Source organism: Urtica dioica, chromosome 9, assembly GCF_054948205.1.
Source record: "Urtica dioica subsp. dioica isolate 48M chromosome 9, U.dioica_male_clone48M_v1_H2, whole genome shotgun sequence".
NCBI classification, from domain to species: Eukaryota; Viridiplantae; Streptophyta; class Magnoliopsida; order Rosales; family Urticaceae; genus Urtica; species Urtica dioica.
The window spans coordinates 10,349,699-10,364,502 of NC_142764.1; the positions used below are offsets into that span (position 1 = coordinate 10,349,699).

General features: G+C 48.4%; 1 protein-coding gene across 3 annotated transcripts; it reads right to left on the reverse strand.

Moving 5' to 3' along the window:
* Positions 1-9,954: 9,954 nt before the first annotated feature.
* Positions 9,955-13,118, reverse strand: LOC149384873 (uncharacterized). 3 transcript variants are annotated; one of them, XM_089627319.1, is made up of 4 exons: positions 12,616-13,118; positions 12,042-12,524; positions 10,996-11,645; positions 9,955-10,718 (listed from the first exon to the last, which is right to left on the reverse strand). In XM_089627319.1, the coding sequence occupies exons 1-4, from the start codon at positions 13,012-13,014 to the stop codon at positions 10,205-10,207; spliced, it is 2,046 nt and encodes a 681-aa protein (XP_089483445.1). In that variant the 5' UTR covers positions 13,015-13,118; the 3' UTR covers positions 9,955-10,204. The 3 variants fall into 3 exon arrangements, with proteins under 3 accessions (XP_089483445.1, XP_089483444.1, XP_089483443.1); XM_089627318.1 differs by having other exon boundaries at positions 9,955-10,721; XM_089627317.1 differs by having other exon boundaries at positions 9,955-10,763.
* Positions 13,119-14,804: the final 1,686 nt, after the last annotated feature.

Genomic DNA, 14,804 nt, shown 5'->3' on the forward strand with positions numbered 1-14,804 from the left:
GTCTTAGGTGCGCCTTGTAGGCGTCTTAGGTGCGTCGTGTAGGCGTCTTAGGTGAGCCATGTAGGCATCTTACGTGCGCCATGTAGGCGTCTTAAGTTGCGCCATGTAGACGTCTTACGTGCGCCATGTAGGCGTCTTAGGTTGCGCCATGTAGGCGTCTTACGTGCGCCATGTAGGCATCTTAAGTGCGCCATGTAGGCGTCTTAGGTTGCGCAATGTAGGCGTCTTACGTGCGCCATGTAGGTGTCTTAGGTTGCGCCATGTAGGAGTCTTACGTGCGCCATGTAGGCGTCTTAAGTTGCGCCATGTAGGCGTCTTACGTGCGCCATGTAGGCGTCTTAGGTTGCGCCATGTATGCGTCTTACGTGCGCCATGTAGGCGTCTTAAGTGCGCCATGTAGGCGTCTTACAAATTTTTTGGTGGAGCGTGGTCTTTTGAGGGTTTCCTTACCATTGCTAGCCCCCCCAAGTTTTAGGGTTATAAGTTAAATTTTTGATAACCGGAAAACTTGCACAAAATGAAATTTGAAACGGAAAACTCGAGTTTTATTACGTTTGCGAAAAATTTGCGAGAAATTTAAAATCCTAAAACATTGGCTCGTAGGCCTTATTGAAAATGGGAAATAAAAGCGACAAAAACGTGGGGAACGCTAGCTACTGGTAGTACTGCCTCAAGTGTTCCGCATTCCACGGGTGGCGAATCGGAGTTCCGTCTGTGTGCTCGATATAGTATGTCCCGTCGTGAATGACTTTTCGGACTATAGAGACCTTCCCAGTTCGGGCCTAGGACGCCGGCGCCTTGGACTTGTGTATTCTGGAACACTCGTCTGAGTACAAGGCTTCCGACGGCAAAGGTTCGCCTTTTGATTTTGGAGTTGTAGTATATTTCGACCTTGCGTTTCTGTGCGGCGAGGCGTCTGAATGTTTCCGCTCTCTTTTCATCGATCAGATCCAACTCCAGGCGCATGACCTCGTCGTTGTCCGTTTCGTCGAACGCATCGACTCGGAACGTGGGTATCTCGGTTTCAATTGGAACCACGGCCTCGACCCCATATGCAAGGGAGAATGGCGTTTCGCCGGTGGCATTTCGCGCGGTCATCCTGTAAGCCCATAGGACGAATGGCAATTCCTCGGCCCAGGCGCCCTTTCTATCTTCGAGCTTCTTTTTAAGATTTCCCTTGATAGTCTTGTTGACTGCTTCGACCTGGCCGTTGGCCTGAGGGTGACGCGGCGAGGAGAAGGTCTTGCTGATCTTTAGCTGATCACAGATATCTCTTACTCGCGCGTTGTCGAATTGGGCGCCATTGTCGGTCGCGATCGAGGCGGGGATACCGTGCCTGCATATGATGTTTTTCTAGATGAAGTTTGTCGTGTTCGCTTCAGTTATTCTAGCAAGCGGCTCGGCCTCTACCCACTTAGTGAAGTAGTCAATGGCGATAATGGTATACTCGTATTGCCTTGGCGCTCTAGGGAGCTTGCCAATGATGTCCACGCCCCATTTAGCAAAGGGACGTGGGACAACGATGCTGCTTAATGGGGTCGGAGGCTGTCACGGAATTTCCGCGAAGCGCTGGCATTTGTCGCAACGCCTTGCCTATTCGCAAGCATCTCGCTTCATGGTAGGCCATAAATAGCCTTGCTTAAGCGCTTTGAGCGCGAGGAAAGTTCCAGCGGCGTGGTTCCCACAGATGCCCTCATGAATTTCGTGGAGGACTTTGGTCCACTCAACGCTATTGAGGCATCGGAGCAGCGGTGTTGAGTAACCGCGCTTATAGAGTACGCCTTCTCGGAGCGTGTATTTGGATGCTAAGGCCCTCAGCTTATCGGCTTCTTTGCGGTCTTCGGGGAATTCCCCTCTTCACAGAAACTCGACAATTGAGTCCATCCAAGTAGGCTGAGATGACACCTCTATGGTCCCGATTTCGTCTCGGGAGACGGATGGCCGTGGGAGAAATTCAATGGGTAGTCCGTCTTCGTCGATGCCAGATCCAAGGCGAGCAAGTGCGTCAGCCTCTGAATTTTGTTCCCTCGGGATTTGGTGAATCTCGAACCAAGAGAAGGCACCGAGTTTGGAGTTTGTCTTAGCCAGGTATGCAACCATGTTAGGTTCCTTGGCGGTGTAATCTCCTTTTACCTGGTTTACGATCAACTGCGAGTCGCAGTGTATTCGCAGGTTATGGGAGCCGAGCTTCTGAGCTAGCTCTATCCCCACAATGAGCGCCTCGTATTCGGCTTCATTGTTGGAGGCCTGGAAGCCGTAGTGCAGGGCGTAACGCAATTTTTCCCCGTCGGGGTTAATCAGGACTATTCCGATGCCAGCCCCCCGAGCATTAGATGCTCCGTCTATGTATAACTCCCAGATGGGACCCGTCGAGTCTACCTTTCTTTTCCGAGTTAACGCATCATCGTTTAGGTCATTTTCTGCTCTTCCCATATTGGGAGTATAGGAGAATTCTGCCACGAAGTCGGCTAAGGCCTGCCCCTTTATAGCCGTTCTTGGGCGGAACTCAATCCCGTACTCGCTCAATTCTTGGGACCAGATCGCCATGCGAGTCGATGTTCCCTTTTGAAGAGCTTTACCGATCGGATGCTCGGTTCGCACCGCGATTGGGTGAGCTTGGAAGTACGGTCGTAGCTTCTTAGCTGCCGTTACGAGAACCAGAGAAAGTTTCTCTATCTCGGTATAGCGCGTTTCCGCGTCAAGTAAGGCTTTGCTCACGTAGTAGACCGGCCATTGGACCTTGTCTTCTTCGCGGACAAGAACAACACTTACAGCTCTTTCAGAGACGGCGAGATATACGTATAGCATCTCGCCCTCTCTTGGTTTAGAGATGAATGGTGGGGACCCAAAGTAAGCCTTCATTTCCTGGAAGGCATCTTCGCATTCGTCCGTCCAATCAAAGCCGTCCGCCTTCTTTAGAGCTTTGAAGAACGGTTGACACTTGTCGGTGGCTTTAGACACGAAGCGTGTCAGAGCGGCAATCCGACCGATCAGGCTTTGCACCTCTTTGACTCGTCTTGGAGACTTCATTTCAAGGAGTGCCTTGATTTTTTCGGGATTCGCCTCTATCCCTCGTCGGCTGACGATGTATCCGAGGAATTTCCCGGATTCAACCCCGAACACACATTTGTTGGGATTGAGTTTCATTTTGTATCGGCGGAGGATCATGAACATCTCCCTTAGGTCGTGTACGTGATTGGTTGCCAGTAGGCTTTTAACGAGCATGTCGTCTACGTACACTTCCATTGTCTTGCCGATTTGATCGGCGAAGATCCGATTTACCAAGCGCTGGTATGTTGCTCCCGCGTTCTTAAGGCCGAAAGGCATGACCTTATAACAATAGAGACCTCGATCAGTGACAAAGGTTATCTTAATTTGATCGGGCTCATGCATTCAAATTTGGTTATAGCCCGAATAGGCATCCATGAAGCTGAGAAGCTCATGGCCAGCCGTGGCGTCCACCAGTTGTTCGATACGCGGGAGTGGAAAGCAGTCCTTAGGGCAGGCTTTGTTAAGATCTTTGTAGTCTATACAAATTCGCCACTTCCCATTAGGCTTTTTCACCATTACCACGTTGGCGACCCACTTGGGGTACTTAGCCTCTCGAATGAAGTTTGCGGTGAGGAGTTTCTCGACCTCTTCATTTATGACCAGGTATCGTTCTGGGTTGAACGTTCGTCTAGCCTGCACTTTTTCGGCGACCTTTGGGTCGTCGTTCAGTCGGTGCACTATTACCTCGGGATTAATTTCGGGCATGTCCGCATGAGTCCATGCAAAAACATCCTTGAAATCCCTGAGGAAGGCAGTAAGCTGAGTTTTGATGGCGAGTGGAAGCCGGATGCAGACCTTTACAACCTGATCAAGCTTAGATTCGTCCAGGACGATTGGCACAAGATCATCAGAGGTTTCCACCTTGAGTCTTTCGACTTCATCCCGGGGATCAAGTTCTCCGAACTTCCTTGCGTCCCTTGGGTCGCATGGGTAATCGTCTTCCAGTTGGAAGATTGTGTTGACTGTTTTTCCCGCGGATTTACCATCAACTCCTTGCACGTAGCATATTCTGGCTTGGGATTGGTCTCCGGCCATAATGCCAATTCCCTCTTCGGTGGAGAATTTCACCAGTAGGTGGTACGTGGAAGTGATTGCCCTTAGCCGGTTCAATGTGGGTCGCCCAAAGATTAAGTTATAGGGCGACTCCTGATCGACCACTAGGAATGGGACCGTGTGAACGGCCTCAATTTCTCCAGGGGTCCCAAAGGTGACCGGCAGGTCGATGATGCCCTCGGTCATAACCTTTTCCCCAATTAACCCAAACAAGGGCGTTTAGGTCGGAGTCGGGCGCAGTCCCCCGAGCTTCATGCGCTCTAGGGTGGACTTGAAAATTATGTCGGCAGCGCTGCCGTTGTCGATGAGAACCCTTTTCACCAAGTTATTGGCCACTTGGGCTTTGAGCACAATTGCGTCGTTGTGCGGATGCAGAACTCGCTTGGCCTCTTCATTGGTGAAATACATCGTCTCGTGAGGCACGGACAGAGGTTCTTCATACGTGAAATTAACGTGCATAGCAGCGTCTTCCTAAGTTACGGCCCTAAGGAATTTCTTCCGTTGTCGGGCCGAATCTCCATCTTGTGGTCCTCCCAATATGGTGGTCACCACGTGGAGCTGTGGATTGGCGTTGGCGGCAGCCGCGGTTCGGTTAGCAGAAGCGGCTGTTCCTCCTCCCTGACCAGACTGTTGTCTGTTCGTGGAGGGGCCCGCAGCGCTAATCCTGCGCAACACGAACTCTTTCAGCTCACCCCGTTGGATCAAAGCCTCGATTTGCCTTTTAAGGTTGTAGCATTCCGAGGTCAAATGACCGTATTCCCGATGGAACTCGCAATATCTAGATCGATTGCGAGTTGCGGGATCCTTTTTCATTGGAGCCGGGGGCGTGAACTTGTCACGTGCCAGAGCCAGGATCCGTTCCGGCGCCGTGTTCAGCGGCGTGAACGACGAGTACCCTTTGAAGTTTTCCGCAAGTCGCGGCTTTTGGGGTACAGGGGGTTGGTTATTAGAAACCTGATTTCCCTTGTTTCGCCTTTTACGAGGTTCGTTTTGCTCGTGGCTAGGTTCTTCCTGACGTCGAGAACTCTGATTGTTACTCTTGCGGCCGTCGAGGTAATCTTCGACTCCCATGAAGGTCTTAGCCCGAGTCATTAACTCGGCCATGATCGAAGGGACACGGCCGACGACTGACTTAAGGAAGTCACTTGTGCGCAGGCCTTCTATGATAGCGGCAATTGCGTCACCGTCGTCAAAGCGGTCGACCTTGTTCGACTCTTCAGTGAATCGGCCGAGGTATCGTCTAAGAGACTCGCCACTCTCTTGCCTGATTGACCACATGTACATCTTGGTCTTCTTTTGGACCATAGATGTAGCGAACCGTGCTAGGAACATGTCCTTCAGGTCTTTGAACAAGTGGATGCTTCCTGGCCTTAAGTTCTTGAACCACTCAAAACCGGGTCCGGCGAGGGTCAAACTAAAAGCTTGGCACATGGCACCAGGAGAAACACCCTGCATTGTCATCCAGGTTTCATAATGCTGGATGTGGTAAGCAGGATCTGCTTTCCCATCATAGGGAGTGAGGTTCGGGAGTTTGAAATTCCCCGTACAAACCTCAGCCAATATCTGAGCCGTGAAAGGCAAGGAGTTCTCTTCAACGACCCCATAGGTGCTTCCACCTACTCCGTATTCTCGGAGGTCTCGTACCTCATTCCGAAGATTGTGGATCATAGTGACCACATCGAGACCGATTGTCGGAGTAACCCCCTATTCGGGAGGAGTTACCTGTCGCTTTTCGTTAGACCCCTGACCTGTGCGGCGGTTCCCGTTAGTTGGGGCTGCCAGCAGGACGTTGGGTCTAGAGCTTAGTCGCTCTCTCAGATCATTGCCACGCCCAATGTGTTGAGCAGTGAGGTGGTCCCTAAGATCAGGGCTGGTCGTACGGAGTCGCAGGCTTCGTCTGCGATGGCGCGCTTTTGCGTGCCCTGACTTTCCGCAACATTCTCCCTTTGACCTAGTCGATCGAGGGTTGAACGTCGGGAATTCCCCTCTTGGGAAGCTGTCGGCGCGTCACCTGTCCGGGGTAGGGGATTCGATGGACCGGCTTCAAACACGGCGGGGGGTTCTCCGTCCTTCGTGAGAGAAGTCTCGATATCCTCCGACTCACCAGTACCCTCGTAATCAGGGTCGGTGTCGCGGCTTTCCTCGTTGAGGTTTTCAGGATCCCCGTTGGGGATTACCGTGTCATGCGCAGGTTGCTTCGCAGCCAGTCGGCTGTGGTACCTTGCGTTCCTCGCCTTTAGTCGGTGGATACTCTCCTCCAACTCCATGATGCGGTTGTCCCTGCTATCAGGAGATGGAGATGGTGAGCGGGTCGAGCTCTCTTCATGGAGCGACTCTTCGTCACCATGCGCTCGGGAGCGCAAGAAGTACTTTTTGGTCCCAGTGACGTTATCGGGGTTGTTAACGCCCTCAGAACGTACGGGTGGTTGACTACTCATCTTTTCTCAAGTTCGAGAAAGTTAAGTTTGTAGAAGAAAAGAAGAAGATGAACAGAAGGGATTTCGGGCTGAACAGGTCGGGAAGTCCCCTCCTTCTAGCGCCAAAATGTTGTCGCACGAAAATGAACAACTATTGAAAACCTCGGGCGGTTCGATCCAAGGCCGGACCTAGTGATCGCACCCGGGCCAAGAGTGTGAACTCGAAAGTCTCGAGCTAGGTTTTCTCCGATCAACCCGCCTCTCGGGAGAGGAAAGGGGTGAGGAAGAGGAGTGACCATGCCTTGGGTGTCGGCTGCCTACGTACCCGTGCGTGGGATCAGGTCAGAACGTAGTTCAAGCGTGTAGGACGCAGTATGAGGCGTGGAACCTTGGTGGAGAAGCGTGCTCAACGAAGGAGACGAGGCGCGGAGGAGTCCTCGGCGACATCTCAGAACTTCGGAGATCGCGTGAGCGTCTAGCGTGTTAGACGCGTAAAGGGACTCTAGTCGAGAACCCTGGGGGCGTGCTTGAGCACCGGGGGGCGTTCGGTCAGAGGGAGCGACGTCCGGGAAGTCCCCGTGAGTGCTTCGGAACCTCTGAGAACGAGAGAGACTTGTGAGAATGCTTCAGGCCAAATATGGCATCAAGAGAAGCAGGGAGGAGTGAGAAATCGAGCGTATCGATATGAGATGAATGGATGGCTTCCCCCTCAGTGAGAGGGGGTTTATATAGGTGTTTGGGGACCCTAAGGGGGTCCTTCGTCGCCCATGTGGGACTGGGGGCGCACATCTTTCCAAGAGGAGGCGCACAAGGGGGCAGCGACGCACCATGCGCGGCGCGATCCTGCCCGGGCGCGGCGCGCGCTGGGCAGCGCCTTCGTGGGTTTTTTGCGACCGTCGTCCTTCCGGGCTCGTTAAGCTATTGTGGGCTTTGCATTTTTGGGTTTGTGACATGAATGTGGCTATTTGACGGATAGAATCCGAGTCGAGGCTCGACTCGAGGAGCGAGGCTCGACTCGAGGAGACTGACTCAAGGCTCGACTCGAGGAGCGAAGCTCGACTCGAGGAGACTGACTCAAGGCTCGACCCGAGGAGACCGACTCAAAGCTCAACTCGAGGAGCGAGGCTCGACTCGGGGAGACTGAATCAAGTCTCAACCCGAGGGACGAGGCTCGACTCGAGGATCCGACTCAAGTCTCGACTCGAGGGGCTAGGCTCGACTCAAGGAGTCAAGAGTTTGGGCGAGGACTTGAGGGTTCGCCACTCTTCAGGACCTCCGGCCTGACCATCGGCCCTTTGAGCGACGTGTCTTCTTGGCGTATCGGGTTTTTCGAAAACGACCGACAACAAATCGTATAATGTATAATTAAGTTTTATTGGACAACAACAATCACCTGACAAAAAAAGCCATGGTCAGAGTAAAACGTAAGAGCAATTCGAATATAAACGAAGGAAGGGCAAAAACGTTCACCTATCGTTTTTGCAACAACAAAAAATTCACATTTAAAATCCATTGTTTTTGTAATGTAAAACGTTCACCTCGTTTTTGAAGAAAAAAAAATACTCTACTAGATGTAATTTCCACTTGTAATTATTAATTTTTTTTCTTTAGAAAAGTTAGAACTAATTTTTTTTTAAACAAAATTAGGCTTAAATATAATTAAAATTAGAGATCTTCTTAATTTTGAGGCCTAATTTTTATGAACAAATTAAATATCATTTCAAAATAGTTGTAGCGTTAAGGCCTTCAAGACCGATGTATTCAAGGTATGGCAAAATATGGAAATGTATCACATTTGCTAGGCAGGATATTTCAAATAAATTATTAAATATGGCAACCTGTCAACTGTCCTTCGTTGGCCTTAAAAATAAAGTGGGCATTGAAGTGTCTACATTCACATTTGCTTTGGTGCCAAAACCACACCCTGTCCTTTCTTATAATTATTTTTATTTTTGCAAGGCTTATCAGTGAATACACTTAACAAGCCCACAATCCTTTTTGAAACAATTATTCTACTATATTTTTATTTTGAATAAAATGGGCATTTTTTTGCCTTGGTGAGACCTTAGGTCATTGCCCAACTTGCCTAAGGGTTGGGCCGAGCCTGCCTCTAGTCAATCTTATAAGTGATTTCATGAGAAAGCCTATCAGTGACCAGTAATAGGCTACAAAATGGCTGCTCGGATAAAGGAGTCTTGATTTGAAGATGGTGTTCAAAGGAGAGAATGGCCAAAGCTGCAGAGTCAATTACTATGACTATGCAAGTGGTCTAGATAAAAAGAGACTATTATATGCTTATACGTTCATTGTTGAAGGAAATATAAGTAATCGAAAGGCTTCTCTTCAGCAGCCAGTGATTCTATCAACAATAAAAGTTGAGTACATACTCTGACCAAGGCAATTATTAATTAAAGAGGCTATGGGGTTAAGTTTCTACAACAAAACTCGGTTTGAGCAATGAAGACACACGTGTATATTGTGACTCTCAAAGTTCTATCTATCTTTCAAAGAATAATGTTTTTCACTCCAGAACAAAACACATTGTAAGATTATGTTTCATATCAAAGATGTAATCAACAGCAGGCAAATCATCACTGATAAATTTTACACTAACATCAAAACTAAAGATATCTTTACAAAACTTGTAGTAACGTGTATATTGTGACTCTCAAAGTTCTATCCATCTTTCAAAGAATAATGTTTTTCACTCCAGAACAAAACACATTGTAAGACTATGTTTCATATCAAAGATGTAATCAACAACACGCAAATCATCACTGATAAATTTTACACTAACATCAACACTAAAGATATCTTTACAAAACTTGTACATTGTTAGCAAGTGCAAAGAAGCTTTGAACTTGCTGAGACTTGTCAAAGTTTCAATATCAATATGAATAGGGCACGAGGATGAACTATGATTCACTAGGAGGAACTCGGATGACAAAGACACTTTGGGAATTTGTGGAAAATGGTGTCTCTGTCGTGGTCCACGTCACCATCCAGATGGTTAAACCGTAAAGTTTTGGCTTGAGTATAAGTAAAGAAAATAGCCATTGAGTTGCATTGAGTCGAATTGTAATCAATTATAAACACAGAGACAGAGAGACAGAGAGAGAGAGAGAGAGAGTAATTAGTGATTGTTCTTTTGTGATTAGGATCGACTTGACCTGAGCCTAGGATAAATTATTATGTTCCTCTATTATCGTTTAGCTTATCATTTCTTGGATTCCAAAGTGAGGGTTTAAAGGTGTCCCCACTGGAGAAGCTCTTAAGGTTATGTCCCTACGAACTCCTGACAATCAAAAGAAAATAAAGTTCAATTGTTCCAAGGGAAACGTTCTAATGCCTTGGGAAACCGTATACAATGACAGTCTTTGCACTACTTCTCCGTGCTTCATCAAAATCAAAGTAAGAAGGAAAGAATTTATTTCTCTTGTGACCATTCCCAATTGGTTATTTTTGACATATCAATAGCTATTCTTTGCTCGAACAAGTTTATATATTCCAATAATGGTACACTCGAAACAAGATGACAGTACCGTAGAAATTCTTCCAAAATCCGTCGGAGTGTAGAAAAATGCCGTTGAACTAATAACTAGGTGATAAAAGATTCTGCAATAAATGGTGCGAATTACAAGAAATAGTACAAATGAAAAAGAAAAGAATGAATAGGTGTAGACTTAGTTGATGATTCCCATGGTGGGTAGAGGATGGCTGGAGTCGAGGAGGTGATGTGTGCCGAGGCCCAAATGGTTGATGAGGAGCCAAGTGAAGGTGAGGAGCTCGCCGCCCTTGCTGAGCTGCTGGGCGTGGACGATGGAGCGGCAGTTGATTGCGGCGTAGCAGAGCATCTCAACCCACACGCGGCTCATGACGTTCCACCGCCCGTGGGACTCCAGCCTCAGCTGCTGAGCCAGCACGCACGCGTCGAACAGCACCGACCTGCTCGCCGCCCCCTTCACCTCCGCGGCCCTCATCTTCGTCTTCACCGCCGCCGTCCTCTCGTACACCTCGAACCCCTCCGACAGCCCGTGCTTCGCAAAGTACCGCGTCGACTCCGCAAACGTGTCTTGGAACACCACGTGCCAGTTCCCCAGCACCGGAGCCACCATTGTCGGCTTCATCACCAGAAGGTAGAACATGTAGTCCGACACCAACTTCGATATCGCCTTTCCCTCCCCCACATGGCTCGACCTGCTGTCACCCCAATTATAACCTCTCCTTTTTATGCTTCCTAATCTAGAAAACCCATAACTCTAATGTTCAAAACTTGGCGAATTCTAATATTGCTATCTTGTAGTCAATGGTTTAGACTGTCTCTATATCAAGAGCTTATAACATCCTAGAAGCACCTTTTTTTAGCCTTTATTTTTAACAGTCGTTACAAGACTGTTGGGTATTTATCAAAGTTTAAGTTTATAGGTGGCTAGTTTCTTCTGATACTATAACATGTAGGGTCGGGCGGTCTGACCTGTCATCTGCCTCGTGGCGACAAAGCTCTGTGGCCACGTGCCACACGAGCAGGCTCTCCGCGTACTCGAACTCCTCGACGCTCCACTTCAGCTTCGCGTAGCTCTCCGGCATGCGCTTCAGCGCCGCATCACCCCGCTCCGTCGCCGGTGACGCCCTCTCCACCAACGACTTCCGTTTCAGTTCCGAGAAGATGAACTCCTTCAGGTAGTCGGGCACCACCTCCGAGGTCGAGTAAAGCCGGATCTTCGCCCAGTCGAGGATCTCCTTCGTCCCCGACAGATCCGCGAGCCTGTAGAGCAACGGGTGGTTCAGGGCTTTGGTCCCGTCCAGGCAGTGGGTGACCATGTCGTACTGCGAGATCTTCCCGCACCACCGCCGACGGCCGGAGACCCTCGCCGGGATCAGCTTCCCGAGCCATCTCCGGTGGCGGCGGTGCATCAGGATCCAGTCGGAGAACACGATGCCGACAGAGGAGACGGCGTCTAGAGCGATCGAACCGGCAAACAACGCGTATGTGAGCTTGAGCTCCAGCACGCCGTAGTGGCCGGCGGGCTTCGGGGTCGAGAAGAACACGGCTGCAGCAGCGACTAGAGCGGCCAGCCCAACACACCGGAAGAGGTAGCCGTAGGGGGTATGGAGGACGACGGCCTTCGCGTAAAAGTAGAAATTCATTTAACTAAAATTAGCTTTAACCGAAAATAACTGAATTTCATTAAACTGGAGTTAGACGTATATTTAAACCCCATGGCCAAACTATCTAAAAGTTAAGAAAATAGTCTAAGCTAAAACAAGACGCATGCACATATGTATTAGGAAGACGTGTGTTTGATTTCTTAAGTTATAATTTTAATTAAGGGTAATCAGTACAGTTTCATCTTAATTACTTTCTTTTATTTATGTTAAATTTAGTTTAAAATATTAATTAAATTAACTAAGTTAATTTGATCTGATAATTGTTTCTAATAAAATTAAGGTCACAATGGTTAAATTCAAATGTTTAATTTCGGTTATAGTTTTTTACAAATCCCTCATTTTCATGTTTACCTTGGTGTGGAGGACTTGGTACATGAAGCTGAGCTCGTACTCAACCACGCGGAAGGCGCTGATGGCGTCGTCCTTGAGAAAATAAGTGCGGCTCGATTCTCGGTCCTTGGAGCTCACCACGAAGCCGACAATGAGGCCTTTGAAGCTCTCGAACCGCGCGTACGCCACCTCAAGGAGCTTGAGGTCGCTCATGGAAGACGAGGCTCGCACCTGAATGGTCGATGATGTCGGGGTTGCCATTGCAATCGCTGGCTCGGATCGCAATCTGGAGAGTGCGGAGTGGGTGGCGGCAGCCTCTTCGTAGTCGGGGCCGGGGTTGGGGTCGGGGAGGACTGTGGAGCCGAAATGGTCGAGGCTGGCGAGGTACAGAGCACAGGTTCTCTCCGCAAACTTGATGGTTCCAGAGACCAGAATGAGGAGTGTCGGAAGCCAGAGATTGTTGTCCGGGATGGTCAAGTACAAGCTATACACGGCGGAGGCGACCTAATCAAACAAGCCGATCAAATTCACACACGAATTTAGGAGGAAAAGACTAGCGAGTCGACAAAAAAAAAAAAAAAAAAAAAATGTATACCTGCAAGAGGAGGGTGAAGAAGTTGCGGAGCCAGAGCTCGTTGTCCTCGAGGGCGAAGGAGGTGATGGAGTCGGGGCCGCCGAGGTGGAGGAGGAGGAAGGCGGACCAGAGGGCGCAGAGGTTGTCGTTTCCGGGGAGGCGGCCGACGTCGCCCAGCGTCTTTGTGATGGTGCCGATGGCGACGGCGGCCACCCAGTCGGCCAGGAGGTAGGCGGTCCACACGAGGACGCGCAGGGGCGCACTCCTCCATCGCTGCCGCAGCGGGGCCAGCCCCGCCAGCCCCAGCTGCAGCGCCAGGCTCCCCGCTATGCACACCCTCAGGTCCCACGCCTCCCACGCCTTCTTAACCCGCCTCGGGATCGGCACTTCCATGTACACATGCCCATTTCTCCTCTGCATTATTGTTCCTACTCCTCTCTACTCATTCGTCTCTGTATATTCTACTACTCTTTTCCATTTGAGTGATGCGTACGCTGTGTCTTTTAGCAATCTTTCTTTCTTTACAAACCTCTATAGCATTTATTCTTAGTTTGTCACTTTGGAAAAGTAGTATGGACTGTCTTACTTGTGCTGCTACTACCAAAAAGGAAAAACAAATTAATTATTGATGATTACGCTTCATTACAACTCCTCTGCGGTTTATATGCGAAGACCAAGGGGAATAGTAGTCACTAATAACATATCCAACTGATTATATAGGAGAATATAATAGAGTGGATGTGATTTGGACATGCTTTTAATTTATATACTTTTTAATTTCTGTTACAATTTTATACATATTGATTATATTTAAATCGATGCATTCTAAAAAATATTAATAAAAATAAAAATCATACGTGGATTTTTTTTAATTAAAACCATTACAATAAAAGTCACAATATGACATATACAACATATATAAAAAAATAGCAAAATATTTACAAATTATTATCATAAATATATGTATATATATACATACATTTTTTTACATATTTTGAATATGTATATAGTTAATGCTCGAAAATAGATCAACCCTTAAAGTCAAAGTGATTCGATCCACTGTCAGACCCTGTGACCGTACTAATGCCAAATCGGTACAAGACTCTCCAATCCAAGCTCTTGTTTGTGGGAATGGTATCTTGTGCTATTGAGTTCGCTCCAGTCGCTCTAGCTATGCTTAAGTGTTCTTGAAAGACAAACAACACGAGTTGTTAGGGCATGGAGGTAGTGCCCTGGCGCGCCATCCGACGCTCAACATTAGTGTGATTACGTTGGACGCGTAAGAATCTCGAGAGAACGATCTCAGCGAGATGTGAATTTAGGAGAGCTTCAAGTTTGAAGAATTTCGTTACATTTTCCCTCACAGAGAGAGGTATTTATACAGTTTGAGAGGTCATGGATGCCCCTTGGGCATGCCTTGGGTGGCAAGAAGACACATGTCGTGTGGTAGGAGGCCAGTCGGGTGGAAAGGAGCCGGCTCAGCCGTGTGGCAGGAGTCAGGCCCGGTGGCAAGGAGCCAACCTAGCCATGTAGCAGATGGACGACCAGGTGACGAAGAGCCGGCCCAACCGTGTATCTGGCCGGATGAGTGGCACAGTCCGGCCCGACCATGTGCTAAACTGATCGGCCACTGACTCTGGGCCGGTCATGTGGCCAAGGGGCCGGCCACATGGTCGTGGACCGGCCGTATGGTCAAGTGACCGACCATATGATTTTAGACCGGCCATGTGACCAAGGGGGCCGGTCATATGGCCAAGGGGGGCCTGTCGAGAAAGTGTTTGTCATCGTAGTGCCGCTGTGGCGCGCGCTCGGTGCGCGCTGTTGCGTATCCGTCTTGAGGGCTTCGCTTCGGGCCCTCTTTAAGACTTTTCGCCGGGTTGAGCGTCGCGGATCTTGTCTGAATGTCGGCTCTTCGAAATAGTCGATATCTTCTCATTGTTTGCAAGTCATGCGTCTCGTTTATTCATAATCGAGGACAATGGCGTAACATATATATATATATATATATATATATATATATATTTGGATTAATATGAAGAAAAAAAATTGTTTGAAAAGTTTGTAAGATATAAAAATCGTAATTGGTTAAAACTTAAAACTAACATTCCAAAAAATTATACTAAAAAAGAAAATGCATAAAATATATTTAAAAAGGATGTAAAAAAAAGGTTAAAACTAAAATTCCAAAAAGAAAATTAATCTCGGTTATA

Bases quoted from the DNA above. Each gene is read 5' to 3' on its own strand.
- LOC149384873 (XM_089627317.1), bottom strand. From the start codon at position 13,014: ATGCAGAGGAGAAATGGGCATGTGTACATGGAAGTGCCGATCCCGAGG. The intron at 12,525-12,615 runs GTATACATTTTT...TTGTTTGATTAG, and splicing joins TCTTCACCCTCCTCTTGCAG to GTCGCCTCCGCCGTGTATAG. The intron at 10,764-10,995 runs GTCAGACCGCCC...TGGGTTTTCTAG, and splicing joins CGCCACGAGGCAGATGACAG to ATTAGGAAGCATAAAAAGGA.